A 26,134-nucleotide genomic window follows, 5' to 3' on the forward strand; every position below is an offset into this window, starting at 1 on the left:
ACGTTACTGTTTATTTCGACAAACGACTTCTGACGATCATTTGGACAGTCTGTGACGTTACTGTCTATATCTGACGATTATTCTGACTACCCATGACAATGTAACTCTCTATTACGACTTATCGACTTCTAACGATTATTTTGACAGTCTGTGACGAAACTGTTTATTTTGGAGAGTCTGTGACGTAATTGTCTATCATCTGGACATCCTTTAATGATTTTCTGTGAAATACGACCGCATTTACGGCATGACCGACTTCTTTATTTTTCCCATCCGCACAAAAACGTATAGAACTTAACCTATATAGTGTATTTAAATGCTGAAAGGTTTTTAGATTATTGTTTTAAAGAGGACATTTCTCCAGGCATGACAAAACATCAAGCTAAACAGAAACCTATCTATTTCTATGTGCTGTGAGTAAAATACAGACCGCTATGGGATGTATGATAGTTATTTACTTTAACCGGTTATCCAAATGAAAAGTTTCAGCGCTGCGCGATCTGCCCTCGTGTCGCGTCCTCAGTGACGGGATCAGAACGTGAATGCACGTCTTGGGCACGCGACTGTACTCACCAACAAGCTCCGCATAAGGCCGGCCGCATTGCAGCTGTAGGGACGGGAACAGGGGCACTGTCCCAATACTCGTAGTACATAACGGCCTAACCTTTAATACCTAAAATCAATCGCACAAAAGGCCAATCGGCTGAGCGAGCTGAGAGGCGACACGGAGTGTAATAAATACCGCCTTTATTGCTGCTGTTTTCAGGGACTTAACACACGTTTTGGAGTTGTTTAATTATTTACTTGTGGAACATATATATATATAAGTGTATGTATTATATATTTTATATACATGAAGGTAAGCCTGGTCCAACAACATGTGCACGTCAGTCCATACATAAATGACAATTTAAGATACAAGGGTGATCTATTGCGAGCCTTTTCCGCCACGCGCGCGTGAGGAGGCTGTGTTGAGCGGTACATAGTATGGTGCGCAAGGCACTGGGAAGCCCAGCAGGACGTCGGGGGAGACACAATACCGCGCCTCGCTTATGTTTCGTCAACACCACCACCACCAATACATAGGCCTAACGTTAGCCCAATCAAACGTGCCAAGCGACAGTCTACTCTATGCAATACATACAAAAATGGCGGATACTGAAAAGGAAGAGGATGACAACGAACCAGTTGTCATAAATGTTGGTGGAACTATTTTCGAAACAACTTATGAAACTTTACGACAAGAACCGGACACTTTACTCGCTTCCCTAAGACCTTCCTCCCCGGAATACAGACCAACCAGAGGACACTTTTTCTTTGACAGGAACCCCGACCTATTTAACTGTGTCCTGGATTTATACCGGACGGGGGAGTTACACCTACCCCACGGATTTTGTGGCGCTACCCTTAGAACGGAGCTCAAGTTCTGGAGGATACCGGAGGACAGAATTGGAATGTGTTGTCTGCAGACATACTTCAAATACGACACGGATCGCGAGGTACTGGACACACTTCATGACGCATTCGAGGCCAAAGTAATGGACTACAACCCTAAGGAGGCCGATAGCAGCAAGTGGGTTAAAATTAAAAGGACCTGTTGGCTCTTCCTTGACCAACCAAACTCATCACCGGCCGCAAAGGTAAAACACGCTCCGTCCGAATTATTTTATTTTTCTAATATAATGAGGTAGTGTTTAACAATGTACTTGTTTCAAATGCTGATCCTGTTAATGTATTAACCATTTAGAATGTTACACGAAGACAGTTTCACACCAGATCATATTCAGATATTCGTGGTCATTTTTTGTTATGCACGAATCACCGATTCACATTGTCATCAGAGGAATGCTGAGTTATGTCCCTTCGGGGTTTTCACGTATTTGCTTTATGATGCAGATTTTGTGACGGATTAGTCGTAAAACGAGATATAAACAAATTGATGTCCATCCAATACAAAAATCTGTGTTCAGGCATGTAAAAATAATAATCTCTTTTCACACCGGACAATTCATCTTCAACTATATATACATCAACGTACATAAATACTGAAAATCCATCTTCTTCCAAAGCAAACACACCACATCTCTATCACTGCTTCTATAACAAACGACTTCCTCCATTTGCAGTCCTATTGTAGTTCAAAGCTGTCAGTGAAATAACCCTAGTAATACACATCACTGTTTCCATGGCAACATGAAACAAAGTCCTAGATAGATGTATTGTTATTAAGGATACCAGTGCTACTGCCAAAAACTTAACTACTCACCGGAAGTTGGTTTTCCCCGACATGACTATAGCTTTGATCAATCATTTCTGAACAGAAAACCATGCCTTGTGGGACTGATTTTTAATGAAAAAGTGATAGAAATGAAGTGATATAATTAACAACAGTGTTCTGAGTGTATATAACAGTCTGCGGGGCTAGACCAAGATTCGAACCCTGAACCTCATAAAGTGTAACCAGTTAACCTACTGTACTAAATGCCGTAGTTATATACACAACGAAGTAAGGGGAGGTTACTGTATTTGTAGAAAAAACAGCGAGATATTTTTTGGTGCTTCAGTTCGGGTTGTGGTTGTGACAGTGTAAATCTGTTAGCTCTCCCCATCCCCATCCTCCTCCTTCTTTATGAAAGCGAACTAGTTATGACATAGTTTTCTTTTAAACATGTCAAAGTATTCTTCATCTACAGAGCCTGACCTTTGTTCCCTTTATATATGAAGAAGTGACCTATATAATTATGGTGTCTTTTAGCTAAAGATTGTTAGACTCTGGCAATAATCGAGACACTGTGTAACTCGCTTTCACATATGACAAATCAGGGGATCATAACGAACGTGAGGAGCAGGTCAGGGAATCTCTTCAGTCCGATTTGAACATTTTGTACAAAGAGGGGATCCCCCAGATTTGTAGGAGTCCGGTTGTCGTGTCTCTTTTGTAAGTCTCCCTCGGCTCCTAAAGTTCTCGTTGTTATGGAGAGGCGCGTGTTGATGAAGCGATCGCGTGCGTGTGTTCGCTTGATGTTGTATCGATGCATCTGGTGATAGATTCACCCAGGCTCAAAGTCGTCTACAGAGATTGTCTCTAAAATCATTAATTGTTTGGTGAATAGTCAAAATGCTTTCATGGACGTTGCAGAAAATACAGCTAGCGCGCTTTTAAAATTTGTTGCAACAAATTCCATAAAAAACAGTTCTAATGATACGTCACTTAGAAGGGTGTTAATTTCCATTGTTAATTGTTACGATCTGTAAGATTGGTTTTGTTTGATTTCGTTCGTGGATGTATCGGTCCCCGCGGCAGTAGAGCCTGTGGACACTGATGCCTAGACGAGTAGCGAATTTTATTGATTTTTATCTGAAAATTTGGTTTATCGCACAGTTAAAAAATCTGCGAAAAGTATCGATCTGAAAGAGAATGAGACTAAATCAAGTTAGTTTCAACTTTTATTTGGCAAAAAAACACCTGGTATTGTAAACTTTGAAATGTGTATTTCTGCAGCACTGAGATTTTAAAAGGATATGCCGCATTGGAATGTTGAAATGTCTTTTTTATGTGCAAATTTGATAAACTTTACTTGCTGTGTTTATATAGATTTTTGTTTGTATATACTAGTATATCACTGTAGGTTTTTATATTTGTAGAAATGCAGTTTAATGGTTGTTGTTAACAGAGTGTCGTTGTTTACCTGTCTCTGTATATGATGGAGTGTCGTTGTTTATCCGTTTCTGTATATGATCGAGTGTCGTTGTTTACCTGTCTCTGTATGTGATCGAGTGTTGTTGTTTACCTGTCTCTGTATATGATGGAGTGTCGTTGTGTACCTGTTTCTGTATATAATGGAGTGTCGTTGTTTACCTGTTTCTGTATATGATCGAGTGTCTTTGTTTACCTGTCTCTGTATATGATGGAGTGTCGTTGTTTACCTGTCTCTGTATATGATCGAGTGTCGTTGTTTACCTGTCTCTGTATATGATGGAGTGTCGTTGTTTACCTGTCTCTGTATATGATCGAGTGTCGTTGTTTACCTGTCTCTGTATATGATGGAGTGTCGTTGTTTACCTGTCTCTGTATATGATTGAGTGTCGTTGTTTACCTGTCTCTGTATATGATGGAGTGTCGTTGTTTACCTGTCTCTGTATATGATGGAGTGTCGTTGTTTACCTGTCTCTGTATATGATGGAGTGTCGTTGTTTACCTGTCTCTGTATATGATGGAGTGTCGTTGTTTACCTGTCTCTGTATATGATGGAGTGTCGTTGTTTACCTGTCTCTGTATATGATGGAGTGTCGTTGTTTACCTGTCTCTGTATATGATCGAGTGTCGTTGTTTACCTGTCTCTGTATGTAATCGAGTGTCGTTGTTTACCTATCTCTGTATATGATCGAGTGTTGTTGTTTACCTGTCTCTGTATATGATGGAGTGTCGTTGTTTACCTGTCTCTGTATAAGATCGAGTGTCGTTGTTTACCTGTCTTTGTATCTGATTGAAAGTCTTGATTGTGGACTAATTACAACAAAAAACGCTATTTGATCAATGTTGAGCTCACACACCACCCATTTGAAAATTGTAATTCTAGAAGATTTGTCAAGTTTGTTTAAACTGTTATACCTGTGTAATTTTGATGTAGGCACTTGACTATGTCCTTATATATCCTGCCTGAATTCAAATACACCTCGCTCTTCGCTCAGGTAACATTTAATTCCAAACAGGTAATATAATCGCATGATACTTGCTTAAACCAATAAACATGATAGAGCATAGGTCCCACTGTGATGTGGCAATTTAACGACGTCATTGACATCGAAACAATTAATTTTCATTACTTTAATTTTAACGTAACGTTGATAAACGAGTTTGGTGTAATAGTTACGAGGGTTGGTTATAACTATAGAAGGATAGACATAGGCTGCTTTCGTTTATCGCGATCCAAACGGTTGAACCGGTTGGACCGAGGTTGTTCGTTTATGAAATGAGATCGGACCTAGTAATCTGATGCTGCTTTCAGGTAAGCCTTAACAAAGCCTTACAAGGCCTGCATAAATATTTTCAGTTCCGCCAGGATTTATACCCGAAAATGTTACATTGAATAAAAGAACAGGCCCCGGTCGTATCCCTCATCAACGGTGTTGCCGAAGCTGTTGTAGGAAGCTTCTCCAATGTGGCAGTTAGGTCCGTCCTCAGTCGATGTTACAGAGTCGTACACAACCACAGAAAGGAAAGATAAATACAGTTTACGCCTGTACAATAAAATAAAATCAAGTGAAATGAAACTCGTTTGAGTTTTGTTGAAGGCAAACAAAAATATCTCGGGATATCGATTGGTTCATGCAATAAGAATTATTCTTATTTTATTTGATAATACACCACAGTGGTATATACACACACCCATGACTGGTGTAAATTGGTACGCACACACACAGAAATATAGGGGGACCACACGTCCACACAGAAACATAGGGGGAGCACACGGTCTACACAGAAACATAGGGGGCCATGTGGTAGGCAGCAACCCTCCAGAACACCAGTGCTTTATGAGTCTAACATGTGTGACAACTTATCAAAAATATGCAAACACTTATAGCCACCCCCCTCTGCTGATATGTCCGAAGCATTGTTATACATTTCACACGTTGGTCGACCGTATACCAGGACGTAGCCGCTTTCGTTGATCTAGTTCCAAACGATAGGACTAATTAGGCCAAGTTGTTCGTTTATGACATAGTGACGAACATCGTGATATGATGTTGCTATGAAGGCCTGCTGAACCTGTGAAGGTCCGCCAGCGTTTATCCCTGAAATAAGGACATCGAGACAATGTTCTAAACCTCACTGATGATACTGACATACCTGATGTATCGGGTTTTACCATGCAGTAACAATAGATTTTGGTAGCTTTATTATTTATCGGCTCATTATGAGCTATTTGCGGGCTATGATTGGGGAATCAAACACTTATGTACGGATGTGAGAACCTTAGAGGAAACCGAACATGTTTACGATTTTCTAGGTAATTAGATAAATTAATACACATGTATATGAAATTCATTATTAGACATACATATATATGAGGCCCTCCTTTTGGAATACTACGGTTTTGATTTTAAAAAATGCGAGGAGCTCCGAGAAGGCGACAGAGAGAACCAATACTAAAATCGGAGAGCCTATCTGATTGGTAAATCAATTACGAGTGCCCAAGCAATTTTAGCAAATTGTTACTCTCTATTGGTAGTAATTATACGTTACACATGCCTTGTTGTGATTATATGAAGGTCATTGTTGATGTGTCGTACAGAACCCTATGGTGAGCGTTAGACCGGTTGATCCGCGAGTATTACCGCTGGAACTCATTATGAAGCGCTATATAGTAGCCTCCGTGTATAGGGGCGTTGTCACTGGACCCGATGGGAGGGTGCACCAACGTGTCAAGGACGATCATCATTATTACTGACCACGTGGTCAGGTCACATGATAGATAATTGATTCGGTTTTTTTCAGTGGCTCTGTTTGAAGACGGCCCCAGATCAGGTGTCAGTGGGGACCATACCACCATAAAAACACAGCCACAACGTGCGTTTCACAATCCTAGCTTCTTTCGATTTTTCACGAGAGTTAAACTCTGTAACAGGAAAGAGAGTAGTATTTCCACCGGGGATCGAACCTGCAACCCTTAGTTTCGAATTCCACCACTCTACCAACAGAGCTAAAGGGAAATTCCCTCTAGCACGAAGCTAGAAGGCGACCGTAATCCTATGTACAATGAAAATCTGCCACACTACTCCTCCCTTTTTTAAATGTGCCTTCGGAACAACAATAACCCAGGTTCTAACTCCCTGACACCACAGAGACACCATTTTAACAGAAAATAGAGGATTGTGCTTCCACTGGGGATCGAAAGGATACATTTCTGAATTGTAGAAAATTACAAACATCGGTTTATACCGCAACATTACCCGCAGAATAAAAAAAAGAGAAAAAAAGTGTTACAATCAAATGGAGAATGAATGTTACAACATTACAAGGGAAATAACGGTCACAATATCAAAAGGGGAAATAACGGTCACAATATTACAAGGGGAAATAACGGTCACAATATCTCAAGGGGAAATAACGGTCACAATATCACAAGGGGAAATAACGGTCCCAATATCACAAGGGGAAATAACGGTCAAAATATCACGAGGGAAATAACGGTCACAATATCACAAGTGGAAATAACGGTCACAATATCACAAGGAAAATAACGGTCACAATATCACAAGGGAAAATAACGGTCACAATATCACAAGGGAAATAACGGACACAATATCACAAGGGGATATAACGGTCACAATACCCCAAGGGAAATAACGGTCACAATATCACGAGGGACATAACGGTCACAATATCACAAGGGGAAATAAGGGTCACAATATCACAAGGGAAATAACGGACACAATATCACAAGGGGAAATAACGGTCACAATATAACAAGGGGATATAACGGTCACAATATCACAAGGGGAAATAACGGTCACAATATCACAAGGGAAATAACGGTCACAATATCACGAGGGAAAATAACGGTCACAATATCACAAGGGGAAAAAACATACAGAGAAGGTCTGGAACAGGTGCCTGGCATGGTAAAAGTGTAGTAATAGTAGCTGGATAAACAAGGATTTGGCTACATCGGTGCGGCTTGCCTTGTAGATATAAAGTAAGTATGCGTTAATGGTAAATGATTTCTCAAAATTACTTTCATGAGAGTAAACGTTGTGTGTACACTTTGTCGGATAGTTAGACAGTCCCTCCCAGACAGGTCTATAAAATATTGAAGTGATTCGTATCAATGGCCGATAGTTACAGGCGCCATGTATCGCCGAGTAGTACCGATGACCGGTCCATTAGTTTCGGGTGTGAGGAATGCTATTATTTTAATACTGGTATTGACTATTGTAACATTACCTGCCATACGTAAACGTGTGCCGCTTACCATAAAGGCAGCAGGTCAGCCTAGTGGACTGTCCGAGACTATTTGTACATTCTATATGCTTATCATTGCATAACACAGTTGACCTCAGCACATCGCGTATTGATACGATGTCAGGCCGTAATACAAACGTAGTTTTTGATCACCGTTCGCCTTGAAGGCTATTGTGTTAATATAAACGAACATTAACTATTGTTGCACAAATTGAGATAATAAAATGTGTTGTTGATAATTTAAAATATAATTACGAATTACGTGTAAATGGATCTACATTTTGAGTTTTTTGCTGTCATGCTGTTGCTAAGGCCTCCAACGGAAGTTTCATATTTTCCCGAGAAAACACGCTGTTCTCTCTAGTGTGTTTCCCCTCTTCTAAAGTAATGTAAATAAGAACATCGTCCTCTTTAGATACTATAGATACGAATACTGAAGAATCTTACAAGAGCTGAACCACCGGTTAAGAAAACCTGCCGTTTACGTTTATTTAATTTGGCATTCGATTTCATGTGTTATTGTTGTAGCCGACTTGGACATATTGCTTTCTCCTCCTTATTAAACAATGGAGTCCGCGTGTTAACTGTGTAGTGGACGTATTCACTAGGAGAACTATCATTGTACAGTATCACTTCATAGATTGTTCATCACGGTCACTACATCAGTCAGTCTTACACGAACCTCAACAATCACAAATATATAAGTCACTCACCAGACTTACCACGAACCTCAACAATCACAAATATATAAGTCACTCACAAGACTTAACACGAACCTTAACAATCACAAATATATAAGTCACTCACCAGACCTAACACGAACCTCAACAATCACAAATATATAAGTCGCTCACCAGACTTAACACGAACCTCAACAATCACAAATATATAAGTCTCTCACCAGACTTAACACGAACCTCAACAATCACAAATATATAAGTCCCTCACCAGACTTAGCACGAACCTCAACAATCACAAATATATAAGTCACACACCAGACTTAACACGAACCTCAACAATCACAAATATATAAGTCACTCACCAGACTTAACACGAACCTCAACAATCACAATATATAAGTCACTCACCAGACTTTACACGAACCTCAACAATCACAAATAAATCACTCAGTCACTTACCAGACCTCAACACTCACAAATATATAAGTCACTCACCAGACTTAACACGAACCTCAACACTCACAAATATATCAATCAGTCACTCACCAAGACTTTACACATACCCCAACACTCACAAATAAATCAATCAGTCACTCACCAGACTTAACACGAACCTCAACACTCACAAATATATCAGTCAGTCACTCACCAGACTTTACACGAACCTCAACACTCACAAATAAATCAGTCACTCACCAATACTTTACACGAATCTCACACTCACAAATATATGAGTCAGTCACTCCCCAAGACTTTACACGAACCTCAACAGTCACAAATATATCAGTCACTCACTCACCAAGACTTTACACGAATCTCACACTCACAAATATATGAGTCAGTCACTCACCAAGACTTTACACGAACCTCAACACTCACAAATATATCAGTCACTCACTCACCAAGACTTTACACGAATCTCGCACTGACAAATACATCAGTCAGTCACTCACCAGACTTTACACGGACCTTAACACTCACAAATATATGATATCCACCTTAATGAACAACTGTTGTGGGACAGGCTATACCTATGTAATAATATACATTATAGCGTTGTCTTGTAGATTAATATTCTTCAGTGTACGGCCCGGTAGATCTGATCACTGGTCCCAACACACGGCTCGAGAGCTGGGGAATGTCGTCGTGACTCCACTAATAAACTATTAATGATTTCTCTCTGCTACACGTAAAACACGTGCTACTTGTAAACAACGACATGCATGCGCAACGTGTGTGTTGAGTGCCTACATGTATCGGGAAATTGTTTATATATTACCTTGTCCGTTAATTAGCTTCTACGGTAATAAATGGCGAATGATATTTCATTATGATTAATGTCCAATGGAGTGAGTTCACCCTCGCATATAATTTACGAGCACCAAACATGAGAATATGTGAGAATACACTCACGAGATACGATTTAATTCGTTATCGATCACCACTAGTTTCAGATTTTGTTTATCTCAAAACACACATAAACAGTCATAAATATATATCGTGACAAGTCATAACAGGTGAGGTGAGGTATATAATGCATTACATAAATGCCAATGGGAGTTGGTCCAATCATCATATCTTATCCGTAATAACCCAAGACCTCCATAACAGCCCGAGGGCTGATATTGGTCGAGGGTTGATTCAGGGTAAGATTATCATATACTACATACACACTGCAAATATCTTGGTTCAGCATGAGAATTATCAGCAATAAGACAAATCACGTGTTATCAATTCATTATTTTTCTGAATTCTGTTGAACTTGAGGATATTGGTCAATCCGAAATATGTCCTGTGCATACCCATACGCCCGGTGTGTGTCATATATGTCCGGTTAAACAAAGTTAAGAAAAATGACGTTTCTATTCTACTTATATTGTTGTTGCTAATGACTTTTTTCCCGGTTAAAACTGTTTCATTATGTGATCACTCTCTGAAACCATTGCACCATGCAATGCAGTTATGGTAATGTATATATCCGTACAGTTGTCGCAAAGCATGCAAGTTCTCGTCAAATTATTAGGAAATTTAATGAGTCCATGCAGAAAGCCATACAATGTTAATAGTTTCCATTACGTCTATTCAGCAATAATCATTGGTAAATACAGGTCAAACGTATGGGGGAAACATGCCTCAAGTGTTCCGAAAAATGAGATATTTTGTAATTTTCCAAATTTAAACTTCTGACTACAACAAATGATTAATTTTTTATGCCAGAATATATATACATTTTTGTAGAATAGAAGATTTGGCGCTACTTCTAATATATTTCTAACTTATAGAGTTATTGCCCTTTTTGTGAATGTGTGAATGTCCTTTGAAACGTGATAGATCTCTGAAAATATAATCTACCTACATCTCTTTCCACTAAAACACAAGTTGATATTTCATTGTAAACCTTCAGGTTATACATATGTGTTATTTAATACTTTGGAGGCGAATTACGATGTTCTATGCCGCCTGTTCTTTACCTATGAGTGTTTATTTCTGTATCGAATTACAGTATAAAGCTATACTTAAAAATTGCCGCAGTATTTTGATGGTTTCAAATTTTGGATCCAAGAAAGCTTCTCTTTTATTTAACATCGTGAAGAAATTAACATACTGTATTTCTGCGAGTTGTTCCGTATACCGTATTAGAGGTATTCGTCAGTCCATGCACGTTTGTCTCCCCTTTTCAATGAGCATTCCATATAAACATCGAACCATATTATATGCCTCTTTTTCACCCGTCATTGATAAAAATTCAATTAACGTTGTCGCTATGACGTATAGCAGCTCGCGGAATATCTGTAACTGTAAAAGTGACACGCGTTTAACATAACAAAACTCCCATTGGTCGTAAAGGTTGACTAGAATTTCCTACTTTGGCAGTCTATATACTGAGACGCTCCCACTATAACGTTAAGTAGAAGCTAGGGATATCTACCGCCAACACTGCCAGGACGGGGAGATATATAGGTACTGCGACCCAATATTGCTAACACACATTGCATGTTTTGACGCATAAACATGCCGAGATAGATTTGATGAGAGCATCGCCAGTTTCGTTTCTGATATTTATGGGTAGAACTAACGGAAAACTTAAAACGTAAGACAGATAGTTAATCTTGTTGTTAGGAGGAAAACCTGTAGAGCACAGTAAAACCACTGTAAGTGATATTGAACGCTCGATGTTATTGGTTCAGCTATTTATAACCTGGTCGTAACCAAAGGGTGGTTGTAACCTATTTAATCAAATGCTAAACGGTAAGGCATACTTGCCCCGTTGTTGAGTTGAACAACCAAGGACTCGTTATGGCGGTATAGGACTGTTAAACTATTGTTTTCCTCACGTCAGTAAATTGAAGTTCGAACGTATCTAGATACAGAAGGCTAACTGCCCAATATCCACCGTTGTATCGTCAATTTGGGTTTGAACGCATGCATTATGTTAGCTGTCTCAACTGGTGCCAAAGAATTAGATGCTCCTTTTACTCGTGACCAGAGTATTATTTTCCGTTTACATGTTATGGGGCATTGCTTGTTATTGAGCATTGTTTTACCGAGAGAGTAAATAGTTTCCCCGTAGACTATGGCCCCGGGGAAAGATCGGAATATTCACCCGGATATTAGTACGCGGGGAGAGAAGAAATTTTCCCTGTGACTAAAACCCGGAGAGAGGTCAGAATGTTGGCAAGGGGAATAATTCCCAGGGAAAGAATATGTGTCGGGGACTAACATTCGGGAAGGGGAATATTTGTCAATGGACGTATACCGGGGATAGAGAATATGTGCCGGGGACTAACACTCGGGGAGAAGAAAGTTTTGCCTGTGGACTTATACCCGTGGATAGAGAATATGTGCCCAGAGATTAACACCCGGGGAGAGGGAATGTTTGCCTGGGAATTTATACCTGGGGACAGATTCTTTGCCCGGGGAGTAACACTCGGGGAGGGGAATATTTGTCAGGAGACATATACCCGAGGATAGAGAATATGTGCTCGGAGACTAACACTTCGGAAGACGGAAGAAAGGTTGGAATATCTGCGAGTGGGTCTAATAGGAAATATTTGCCCGGAGACTATAATACCCAGATGGGAAATGTTTGCATGGGTACCTATACCCGGGGAGAAGAAATGTTTGCATGGGTATAAAGATATAGCCGAGGTCTACAAATTAGGTGGCACCATTCCAAACGAAATGGGCGTGCTCTCTGTCAAATTACTGCTGATTAGACCGAGCAATCAGTGATGATCCTTGTAGTTTCCTGTAAATAGAATTACTTTGAGAAGTTATTTCTCGTGAAATGCACTAACAGTTCGCCAGGGACAATGAAAGATCACCAGGGACATTATTGGAGGAGTGTGGGCATCCTCGTAAACATTAATAAATGCGCTGTATGGCCTGTTTGCATGTCATTCTGATAAAAGAACGTCTCGTCTGTTTTGGCTGTCTTGAATCAAGATATAAATTATTTACATAATCGTGCTTGCATGATCGGACCTTCGATGTCAGTATATCAATACAGAAGGGTCCAGGTTATATCATTTTGGATGTTGTGGAAAAAGAATAATCAGTGGGTTGTAAGCTTGGATAAATATTTCATTTATTTGTGTACAAACTAGTACATAGACATAGCGTTACAAGTTGGCGAGAAAGTACTGCTAGGTGATATACGTCCCTTGGCTACCTACATTATGAATGGTTGCGGAGTTTCCTAAAACAAATAAAGTAATCACTGTTTAGTTGCTCCCCTCCCCACCTCCAGTAGTAACCACTGTTTAGCCTCCCCTCCCCGCCTCCAGTAGTAACCACTGTTTAGCCTCCCCTCCCCGCCTCCACTAGTAACCAATGTTTAGCCTCCCCTCCCGCCTCCAGTAGTAGCCACTGTTTAGCCTCCCCTCCCGCCTCCAGCAGTAACCACTGTTTAGCCTCCCCTCCTCGCCTTCAGTAGTAACCACTGTTTAGCCTCCCCTCCCCGCCTCCAGTAGTAACCACTGTTTAGTTGCTCCCCTCCCGCCTCCAGTAGTAACCACTGTTTAGTTGCTCCCCTCCCGCCTCCAGTAGTAACCACTGTTTAGTTGCTTCCCTCCCCGCCTCCAGTAGTAACCACTGTTTAGCCTCCCCTCCTCGCCTTCAGTAGTAACCACTGTTTAGCCTCCTCTCCCGCCTCCAGTAGTAACCACTGTTGAGCCTCCCCTCCCGCCTCCAGTAGTGACCACTGTTTAGCCCCCCCTCCCGCCTCCAGCAGTAACCACTGTTTAGCCTTCCCCCCCCGCCTCCAGTAGTAACCGCTGTTTAGTTGCTCCCCGCCCGCCTCCAGTAGTAACCACTGGTTAGCCTCCCCGCCTCAAGTAGTAACCACTGTTTCGCCTCCCCTCCCGCCTCCAGTAGTAACCACTGGTTAGCCTCCCCGCCTCAAGTAGTAACCACTGTTTAGCCCCCCCTCCCGCCTCCAGTAGTGACCACTGTTTAGCCTCCCCTCCCGCCTCCAGTAGTAACCACTGTTTAGCCTCCCCGCCTCAAGTAGTAACCACTGTTTAGCCTCCCCTCTCCGCCTCCAGTAGTGACCACTGTTTAGCCTCCCCTCCCCGCCTTCAGTAGTAACCAATGTTTAGCTTCCCCTCCCGCCTCCAGTAGTAACCACTGTTTAGCATCCCCTCCCCGCCTCAAGTAGTAACCACTGTTTCGCCTCCCCTCCCGCCTCCAGTAGTGACCACTGTTTAGCCTCCCCTCCCGCCTCCAGTAGTGACCACTGTTTAGTTGCTCCCCTCCCGCCTCCAGTAGTGACCACTGTTTAGCCTCCCCGCCCGCCTCCAGTAGTGACCACTGTTTAGCCCCCCCTCCCGCCTCCAGTAGTAACCACTGTTTAGACTCCCCTCCCCCCTCCAGTAGTGACCACTGTTTAGTTGCTCCCCTCCCGCCTCCAGTAGTGACCACTGTTTAGACTCCCCTCCCGCCTCCAGTTGTAACAACTGTTTCGCCTCCCCTCCCGCCTCCAGTAGTGACCCCTGTTTAGCCTCCCCTCCCGCCTCCAGCTGTAACAACTGTTTAGCCTCCCCTCCCGCCTCCACTAGTAGCCAATGTTTAGCCTCCCCTCCTCGCCTCCAGTAGTAACCACTGTTTAGCACCCCCCCCCCGCCTCAAGTAGTAACCACTGTTTCGCCTCCCCTCCCCCCTCCCGTAGTGACCACTGTTTAGCCTCCCCTCCCGCCTCCTGTAGTGACCACTGTTTAGCCTTCCCTCCCCGCCTCCAGTAGTAACCAATGTTTAGCCTCCCCTCCCAGCCTCCAGTAGTAACCACTGTTTAGTTGCTCCCCTCCCGCCTCCAGTAGTGACCACTTTTTAGCCTTCCCTCCCCGCCTCCAGTAGTGACCACTGTTTAGCCACCCCTCCCCGCCTCCACTAGTAGCCACTGTTTAGCCTCCCCTCCCGCCTCCACTAGTAGCCAATGTTTAGCCTCCCCTCCTCGCCTCCAGTAGTAACCACTGTTTAGCCCCCCCTCCCCGCCTCCAGTAGTAACCACTATTTAGCCTTCCCTCCCCGCCTCCAGTAGTAGCCACTGTTTAGCCTCCCCTCCCGCCTCCTGTAGTGACCACTGTTTAGCCTTCCCTCCCCGCCTCCAGTAGTGGCCAATGTTTAGCCTTCCCGCCCCGCCTCCAGTAGTAGCCAATGTTTAGCCTTCCCTCCCCGCCTCCAGTAGTAGCCACTGTTTAGCCTCCCCTCCCCCCCCTCCCGTAGTAACCACTGTTTAGCCTCCCCTCCCCGCCTCAAGTAGTAACCACTGTTTCGCCTCCCCTCCCGCCTCAAGTAGTGACCACTGTTTAGCCTCCCCTCCCCGCCTCCATAAGTAACCACTGTTTAGCCTTCCCTCCCCGCCTCCAGTAGTGACCACTGTTTAGACTCCCCTCCCGCCTCCAGTTGTAACAACTTTTTAGCCTCCCCTCCCGCCTCCAGTTGGAACAACTGTTTAGCCTCCCCTCCCCGCCTCCAGTCGTCACCACTGTTTAGCCTTCCCTCCCCGCCTCCAGTAGTGGCCAATGTTTAGCCTTCCCGCCCCGCCTCCAGTAGTAGCCAATGTTTAGCATCCCCTCCCCGCCTCCAGTAGAAACCACTGTTTAGCCTTCCCTCCCCGCCTCCAGTAGTAACCAATGTTTAGCCTCCCCTCCCAGCCTCCAGTAGTAACCACTGTTTAGTTGCTCCCCTCCCGCCTCCAGTAGTGACCACTTTTTAGCCTTCCCTCCCCGCCTCCAGTAGTAGCCAATGTTTAGCATCCCCTCCCCGCCTCCAGTAGAAACCACTGTTTAGCCTTCCCTCCCCGCCTCCAGTAGTAGCCAATGTTTAGCATCCCCTCCCCGCCTCCAGTAGAAACCACTGTTTAGCCTTCCCTCCCCGCCTCCAGTAGTGGCCAATGTTTAGCCTTCCCGCCCCGCCTCCAGTAGTAGCCAATGTTTAGCCTCCACTCCCCGCCTCCAGTAGTAACCACTGTTTAGCCCCCCCTCCCGCCTCCAGTAGTAACCACTGTTTAGACTCCCCTCCCCCCTCCAGTAGTGACCACTGTTTAGTTGCTCCCCTCCCGCCTCCAGTAGTGCCCACTGTTTAGCCTCCCCTCCCGCCTCCCGTAGTGACCACTGTTTAGTTGCTCCCCCCCCGCCTCCAGTAGTGACCACTGTTTAGACTCCCCTCCCGCCTCCAGTTGTAACAACTGTTTCGCCTCCCCTCCCGCCTCCAGTCGTGACCACTGTTTAGCCTCCCCTCCCCCGCCTCCCGTAGTAACCACTGTTTAGCCTCCCCTCCCGCCTCCCGTAGTGACCACTGTTTAGTTGCTCCCCCCCCGCCTCCAGTAGTGACCACTGTTTAGTCCCTCCCCTCCCGCCTCCAGTAGTGACCCCTGTTTAGTTGCCCCCCCCCCGCCTCCAGTAGTGACCACTGTTTAGTTGCCCCCCTCCCGCCTCCAGTAGTGACCACTTTTTAGCCTTCCCTCCCCGCCTCCAGTAGTAACCACTGTTTAGCCTCCCCTCCCGCCTCCAGTAGTGACCACTGTTTAGCCTCCCCTCCCCCGCCTCCAGTAGTAACCACTGTTTAGCCTCCCCTCCCCCGCCTCCCATTTCGGTTTCATAAATATGTCAAAACATTTGAATGCTTGAATGTTGTGCGGCATACTCTGAAGAATTTTATCGCCATTTAGATTTTACGCTTTTACCCTTTTATTGTCTTATTAATCAATTCCATGCTAGTATATGAATCCGAAGGAGTTGCGTGAAGTTGACTCAAGATACGACATTCAGATCGCTCATCATTCAGATTTTAAATGTCGTTTGTCGAGCCGCTCATCATTCAGATTTTGAATGTCGTTTGTCGAGCCGCTCATCATTCAGATTTTTAATCTCGTATGCCGAGCCGCTCATCATTCAAAATCTGAATGTCGTAAGTCGTATGTTGAGCCAACTTGACGCAACTATCCAATGTGTAAAACAATCCACGATAAAGTTTATGCATTATATTTGGTATCCAAGATGGTTTCTGTGGTCACTACGATCACTATCGGTCTGTATACAATTTATGGTTTCTATTGACAACTCAAGATACAGTTTGTCTTTTAAACGGTATCAAAAGCATTAGCAGTAGCGTTTATCCTCCATCTACATTAATTTTGGGGAAAGCAACTTGAAAGTCAATTAGTCAACGTACAAGTGTAAGAAATAGATATATTTGTGTATTTAAAACTTATTTTGTGTCGATGTATTTAAAAAAGGGGGTTCCATCAAGTATCACCAACGTAGAAGGATATTTCGTAAATATCTCATTTACGTGATTGGCCTCTATATACACGTTGATGTAGGCTCCAGGACGTGATCGGCCTCTATATACACGTTGATGTAGGCTCCAGAACCTGATCGACCTCTATATACACGTTGATGTAGGCTCCAGGACGTGATCGGCCTCTATATACACGTTGATGTAGGCTCCAGGACGGTCCTTTTTGAACTATATTTTTATTTTATTTTGCTTTATCAATAGCTTAACTCAAGTGCCTGTGGTTAAGGGATAACAAATCGGTTTGATGTGGTATGACTTTCTAACCAAAACCCTGTTTGTACAAATGCGATATTAACTTGATTATTTACTATTTTGCAGGTGTTCAGCTATTTTTATCTGGGGATCGTTGTGTTATCCGGGGTACTGTTCTGCTGTGGCACACACCCGGATTTCTTGGATACGACTTTCGTGCCAAGCAACGCGACTGATTATGGCTTTCTTAACCCAGAAAACCCAAAGGAGCTCCTCCTCCTTACAACTCATCCGACGTTTGCTCTGGAAGTCGGGGGATGGTTTGTTCTCATTTTCTTTTCAATCGAATTTTTGATCCATTTCTTTCTTTGTCCTGTGAAAAATGAGTTTTTCAAGAGCGGTTTGAATTGTTTGGATGGTATTCTTTTCGTTTGTATGTGGATGGTGTTCACCTTTGAATTCCACAGTGATATTGTATACGCAAATCGCCATCTTGGAATGTTTTACCTCGTTCTGAAGTCGATGATGATCCTACGGTTGTTCCGGTTGCTGCGCCTGGTGAAGCAATACAGTGCTCTGCGCATCCTCACGGTGTCCCTCGTGGCCAGCCTAAAGGAACTAGGACTGCTCCTCATCACCTTCCTCATGGCCTCTGTGTTCTTTGCAAGTTTCATCTATTTCGCCGAGTTCGAGGAACCCACCACTTTTCCCCACATATTCATAGGAATTTGGTGGGCTGTTGTTACTATGACAACTGTTGGATACGGTGACATTTACCCAAAATCTACACCTGGCCATCTAGTAGGTTCCGCATGCGCAATATGTGGTGTGTTAATTTTATCTATGCCTATTGCGATCGTTGCAACGAAGTTTAGCAATTTCAACGACAGAAATGCAGAGCGTGAAAGGAGTAAAAACTTGAAACCTGCCGACCCCTACACGCCACACGAATCTCCGAACACCAGCAAACTGTTCCTGACCAAAGTGTCTTCTGTCCTCGAGACTAAGCAGTCCCCGACGTAGGGTACGCTAAACACTATAAGTAAATATTGGCCTGAAAGAATGCTTCCGAAAACGTTAGTTCATTTGCAATTAAAATAATGGTGGATCTTGCCAAAATATTATGTAATCGTACAGAATGTTTTTTTATTGATATCAAATTTGAATGAAATACATGGACCTGTTTTAACATATAAATATGTCATAAGCCAGAATGCTCAAATATCCCACTGTTAATACGATCGCTATTACAGAAACTTGTTACTGCTTGCTTTTCTGTCATTACATAGTCCTAACTTTTGTTTTAAAATATTGACATGTACTATCAAACAAAATCAAAGTAATTTTTATTAATTTCTATAAAGTTTTTTATGACACTGTAATATCGAAATGAAGCATTCTGTACTCATAAGTTAAAACAACGAAAAACAAACTTCTTGCAAAACGAAAAATGAAGAAAATACGACTAAATGAAGTGATCATGAGGGGTGAAAGTTGTGGAAAGTAATATCTGCTATTGAAAGTATTCACTATTCCAGAAAGTACTGTTTACTACGGAAAGGCATGTCTACCTTGAAAGTGTTACCTGTTCAAAAACAGAAGATGAATCAGCTGGAACATTTTTTTTCAAATTTTTGCATGTGGATTTTTTTTCTATCAAACACATTTTCACAGTAGAATTTGACGAGTGAGAGAGAGGGTAGATTGTTTGTCTTGTTAAGCATGCAGTAGGAGGTAGTTTCTTCTTCAGCACAATGTTACATTTCTAGCTGTATTGATACGGTGCAAGTTGTACTCTAGTGTTAATCCATCAACAGGTAAACATTTGATTACCGTAAATGTTACATTTCAGTAAGTGAAATTTTAAAAACAATTCCTTCATATTTCGGTCTTTATAACCAAGAAATTGTGATCAACATCAAGAAAAAATTGGAGGGCAAATATTTGACGTGTAATAAAACCTCGCTAAATTCTAAATCGCGTAGTGGATCACATGAGGCCATAGCCCCAAAGTGACGTTAACAAATTGACATGGCTTAGCGGGATAGCGAGAAAATCAATACACTGTTTTCAATCGTCGCTCAAGAGCGCCTTCATAGAGAAACCATGACAGACTGGACCAATGATCGTGGAACCGAACAAGTACTGGACCAATGGTCTTAGTGCCCTACTAAGTCTGGACCAATGGTCTTAGTACTGTACTAAGACTGGACCAATGGTCTCAGTACCGTACTAGGGAAAGACCAATGATCGTGTGACGGTACTCGGGCGGGACCAATGGTCTTGGTACCGTACTAAGAAAAGACCAATGATTGTGATACGGTACTAGTGCTAGGCCGACCCTCAGAGGTAGCGTACTTGTTTCAACATGTACTTCTCTTAACACTTTATAATTTACGCCCTGGTTCGTCACACGTCCTGCACAACAGTTAAAGTGGTGAAGTTATTCATTGACATTGATTCGCGACCATGGTTAAGTCCTGTATTAGATCCTTGATGAAGTTGACTTAAGCAGCCTTAGTAAGTAACCGGAACTTCTTTTGTCTGAACTCATCGGTTGTTATCAACTGATCAAAATGGCAACTTTCTTTTGCACTTTTCAAAATGGCAACTTGGAGTACGAATAGTTTCCGAAAATTTTAACGCCATTTTACATTATGGTAACGTGACGTCATTGTTCCGTCCTCGGCGTCAACTTTTCTGTCGTTGTTCAGCTTAAGTTTACGGGAAGCATTTTTTTCCTAAATATAATAATGTATGTAAAAAAAGATATGGTGGTAAAATAACCAAAGCGACATTACACGAGTATGTTATTCTGTCATAGAAAACACTGTTTAGCTGTGCGGACGTATACATATTCTCGTACGCTTTGTGCGCTCGTGGATGTATTCTTACGCGCAAAACAAAAGTGTAATTATAAGTGTACTAATTGATTTGAACACGACATTAGATAGATCGTGGGCAGGTAGTACCATACAATTGACTAACTGTTCAGTTATTACTTATTTCATTTATTCGGTTTAGTTAATTCTACTTCAAGTGTAAATATCGATAGCTATCTATATTGCCGCAGATATCTCGAAGGAAAGGGGGCGTTGTATTCTGATACAATAATTTGTCTTAAACTGAAGTATACCTGCATCACCCCAAGCAGTATGCCATGCCAGGTGTTAATTATATTACAATTAGGTCGCGGTGAGTGTTAGTGAAGCCTTGTATGAAATGTAGATTTTAAAACAATTGAAGACTTTTGATGAAACTTATACATACCTGCATCACCCACAGAGGGCATGCAGTGCACTAACATAATTCTGTTAAAAACAAATATGTAGTTGTGGTTGGGACGCCACTTAAGGTAGGGATCGAACGCGCCTCGCAAGATAGGATAAGTTAACTGGGTGCGCTTTGCCAGCTAGGCTATGTTGGCTGAGGGCTTGACACGGTCAGCGGTGCGTCGACAAGGACGTGTCGCTTGGCTTGATGCGTCGGTTAGGAAATGTCAGCTTGGCGTAGTGCACCATTTAAATCATAGGACGTTGGGTGTTAGTGTATCTACAAACTCCTAGTGTGTAACGTTCGACCCCATGTGGTGATAATATTAATGAGTTTGCCGTGTTTGTATACATCGGATAGGCCTAACAAAACGAATATAAACAATGTGCCAGAATTACTACGAAAACATTACTAGAATGCCAGAAAATGCTAGGCAGTGCGTTTTTATATGTCGGAATGTAGCGATTGGCTGTTCGGCGTCTTTGACGTTGTGCCAAACCATCATTATAGGAACAATATATATAGCCCAGCTTTTATTATGAGAAATAATAGTTTCTTCAGACTTGAAGCTATGCATTACGAGTACGTCTCTAAAACTTAGTCTGTTCTCCATCTGTGAGAGCTAAAGGCATTATCGCAGGAGGCCGGGTCCATTACAACACAGATCCTAAGGTCTCGCGAGACTTTGACATCACCACGGCCGCGACAGGGAAATATGGGAGCGCCTTGAAGTTAATCTTTCTCTATATCAATAGAGCTGTGTGCAGACTCCGATAATTTTGTGACTGCAAGTTTTGGTAATTTAGACCGTCGTACGCGAACGGCTTCCTCGGTACACTCTTGGGTCAATTTCTGAAAGTCTGTTGCATTTGTCTTCTTCTGGAAATAGAAGGACGAGTGGCAGACAGCCACAGAAGGAATCAATATATTGACTGTCATAGTGGAGCTAGTACGCGGCGTCCCGACCCAATGTAGCGCTCAGCGTGGGGACTCAGTCGAGCTTTTATTTTTATTCAAAATATTTACAAATTACAACTGGATATTTTAAGGGGAGTAAGAAAGGAGCTCACTTTAGAAAAATTGAAAACCGTATTAACCGAAATGTGCGAATCGCTAATCCGTACGAAATAATGCGTATGTTTAGCGGACAATATTTTTGTTTAAGTTACTGCAGTTGAAATGCATTGCAATATGGTAAAACAGTATCTCTCGAAACAAAAGTGTTATGTGGCGTGCACATCATAATGCTTACCCTGGCGTTCTATTCGGTACACGTGCTCAAGAAGTCCCGCTAGAGGGAGCAGTGCGTTCTATCAATTTTCTTTTTTAACGATTGGCTGGTAAATTTGGCGTGTTTGACGTAGTGCCGAGTCGAGTGACCATTGTCCATGCCAACACTAATGTCCACTGGGTATTTCTTTGTATTGGTTCGAGCTGAAACACGATATTGGCTGTCCGAGGCTGATACGAACCCTGACAGGTCAGGCACGAGACGTCGGGCCGGCAGCGTACAGGCAGGACCGACACTTACCGCGAATACGGCTTCGGACAGACAAAGCACGGTACCACAGGCGGAGGCAATTCTTTGGCCCCGGACATTACAAAAACATGCATGGTATCGTGTATTCGGTCTTCATATTACAAAGAAACTGTCACGCATATATGCTCTGGGGCTCGGGACATAAGTACTGCGGGCAGGGTCTATTCGACAGCTACCTCTTGGCTCCGTTCGGCGGCTTCGAAGTGCTGCGCATACTAGCTGTATGCTTGGGGGCTTCCGATGAATACTAGAGATAGAGTTTGTTAATGTCCAAACGCTGTTAACTTACCTCGATTTCTTGAAGGTGTGACGAAATTGTTCTCTATTTCAGCGTTATAATAAATGGCCTCATCAGCCTACTTTGCGCTAGTCTCCTGGGCCTTTAATTACAAATTCGTCACGTGCCTGCTACATTTGTCCTTATAGTTATATATATAAAGCTGTCAGTTTATGAAGTTATTTCACATTTTGTGTAAAACGGTATACTTTAATTTATTAAATTCCTTGATTTTTTTATTTGAACCTTGACCTAGGCGATCGTGTGCTTTGCTCATGGTGACGTGCCACGTTGATAGTGCGTGTTGACGTCGTTGTCGTGGTTACGGACGTGTGGCGTTCCATGTAGGTGATGTCTTTGCAACTTTGTAAACATGCTCAATTTGAACCACAGAATGTTGACTGTAATTAAGACATTTTTGATTATGCAAATTTATCAAGTGTGCAAGTGATAGGGTTTTACTCAGGAACTGTGAGATGTCTTGTTCATATGAATGTTCTAAGTGATGGAAAGAAGTTTTCCACGATTGAAATCAAAATTGAAATATCTGTACGATATATAACAGATCGAGATAAGCATTATCTAGTCGCTCTTTTGTATTAATTGCCAAATGAAAAATATGAAATTTGTATTTCACCTCAACAAATGTAAAATTATCCGTATTCGCTAACTCGAAATCGCGATATTGACCATTTGTTATCGAGAATAAGTGTGTAAGCTTTGTCTGTGGACGAGATGACTAGAGTTTTGATTTGAGTCGTGGAGACACGTCACGTTATGACATCACTTCCTGTCTGTATATATACTCATACCAATATATGCACCACCAAATGCACTTGTACATAGATATAAATATAATATGTAATTAATGTTTACTGAATTTGAATGCAAAATTTAAACGTCTTAAACGTTTAAAGCTCAAACTTATGCAAATGTGTGTCACGATTTTATCCAATGACTTTAATATAAAACATGTCTGTCTTACCAATTTTCGAATATCCACATTCCACACTATCATTAGCATAGGTTAACCAACATCTAACACTGACCCATCAAACAACCAATCTCTTACACTGACCCATCAAACAACCAATCTCTAACACTACCCCATCATACAACCAATCTCTAACACTGACCAACCAAACAACCAATCTCTAACACTGACCCATCATCATACAACCAATCTCTAACATTACCCCATCATACAACCAATCTCTAACACTGACCAATCAAACAACCAATCTCTAACACTGCCCCATCATCATACAACCAATCTCTGACACTACCCCATCATACAACCAATCTCTAACCCTGACCAACCAAACAACCAATCTCTAACACTGACCCATCATACAACCAACCTCTAACACAATCTCTAACACTACCCCATCATACACACTGACCCATCATCATACAACCAATCTCTAACACTACCCCATCATACAACCAATCTCTAACACTGACCAATCAAACAACCAATCTCTAACACTGACCCATCATCATACAACCAATCTCTAACACTACCCCATCATACAACCAATCTCTAACACTGACCAATCAAACAACCAATCTCTAACACTGCCCCATCATCATACAACCAATCTCTGACACTACCCCATCATACAACCAATCTCTAACACTGGCCAATCAAACAACCAATCTCTAACACTGACCCATCATACCACCAATCTCTAACACTAACCCATCATACAACCGATCTCTAACACTGACACATCATACAACCAATCTCTAACACTGACCCATAATACAACCAATCTCTAACACTGACCCATCATCATACAACCAATCTCTACCACTACCCCACCATACAACCGATCTCTAACACTGACCAATCATACAACCGATCTCTAACACTGACCCATCAGACAATCAATCTCTAACACTACCCCACCATACAACCAATCTCTAACACTGACCCATCAAACAACCAATCTCTAACACTCACCCATCATACAACCGATCTCTAACACTGACACATCATACAACCAATCTCTAACACTGACCCATAATACAACCAATCTCTAACACTGACCCATCATCATACAACCAATCACTAACACTGACCCATCAAACAACCAATCTCTAACACTGAACCATCATACAACCGATCTCTAACACTGACCCATCGTACAACCAATCTCTAACACTGACCCATCAAACAACCAATCTCTAACACTCACCCATCATACAACCGATCTCTAACACTGACCCATCAGACAATCAATCTCTAACACTACCCCACCATACAACCAATCTCTAACACTGACCCATCATACGACCAATCTCTAACACTGACCCATCCTACAATCAATCTCTAACACTGACCCATCATACAACCGATCTCTAACACCGACCCATCAAACAACCAATCTCTAACACTGACCCATCATTCAACCAATCTCTAACACTGACCCATCATACAACCGATCTCTAACACTGACCCATCATACAATCAATCTCTAACACTACCCCACCATACAACCAATCTCTAACACTGACCCATCAAACAACCAATCTCTAACACTGACCCATCATACAACCGATCTCTAACACTGACCCATCATACAACCAATCTCTAACACTGACCCATCATTCAACAAGGTAAAACATTTACCCTGCCTGTGATATGCGACCATATTATTTTTTATTTAAGATTCCGTGTACTATTATCTTAATTATGAAATGTCTCTGGCCATGTACAGCGAAGTTATTCTTTTAACATATCTGATAACAGATTAGGTAAGCAAAAGACCGGTATAAACAAGTGTGCAAAAGACGTTATACATTTTAATTTTGACAATGTTGACCGCATATATATTATAGAAACAGTTTTGCCACATGTCCTGTATAGTTCTGTTAATTGCTATAGTTTCACTACATGGCCCGTGTGCATTTCTGCTATATAGTTTTACTAAATTGTGCTTCTGCTATATATGTGCTGTATCTGCACTGAATATTTCGTTCTTACTTTTTTTATGTCCCGAAAAAAACGTGCAAAATATCTAATCGGATGTTGCTTACCAATACAAAATGTTGGTGGGTCGTTCTTCGGTGGTCGGGATGGACAACGCATTGCAGTGGAAGAAATGATGGCGATTCTTTATTACATATGCAACATGAAGGAACGTGGGTAAAATTGATGTGTAGGGTAATAGTTTTAAACTTCCAAACCCGCGCCATTCCAGGCTGCATATATAGATAGCGAGGGGAGATAACTCTAATATATTAGACAAATGTAATTGGATAAGATTGAATTGGAATAATATAAATAAGTTTCGTTGTTTAAAGAGATGGGATGATATCGGAATGTAATATGAATTGGGATTCTAAGATGTTTATAGTTAAGTTAAATTGATCCAATAAGATCGGGTAAGGATATGATT

General features: G+C 42.1%; 1 protein-coding gene across 1 annotated transcript; it reads left to right on the forward strand.

Moving 5' to 3' along the window:
- The first annotated feature begins 595 nt into the window (after positions 1-595).
- On the forward strand, positions 596-23,950 carry LOC110463138 (potassium voltage-gated channel protein egl-36-like). The gene is made up of 2 exons (XM_021517506.1): positions 596-1,640; positions 17,767-23,950. The coding sequence occupies exons 1-2, from the start codon at positions 1,053-1,055 to the stop codon at positions 18,661-18,663; spliced, it is 1,485 nt and encodes a 494-aa protein (XP_021373181.1). The 5' UTR covers positions 596-1,052; the 3' UTR covers positions 18,664-23,950.
- The last annotated feature ends 2,184 nt before the right edge of the window (positions 23,951-26,134 follow it).

Source organism: Mizuhopecten yessoensis, unplaced genomic scaffold, assembly GCF_002113885.1.
Source record: "Mizuhopecten yessoensis strain PY_sf001 unplaced genomic scaffold, ASM211388v2 scaffold10867, whole genome shotgun sequence".
NCBI classification, from domain to species: domain Eukaryota; kingdom Metazoa; phylum Mollusca; class Bivalvia; order Pectinida; family Pectinidae; genus Mizuhopecten; species Mizuhopecten yessoensis.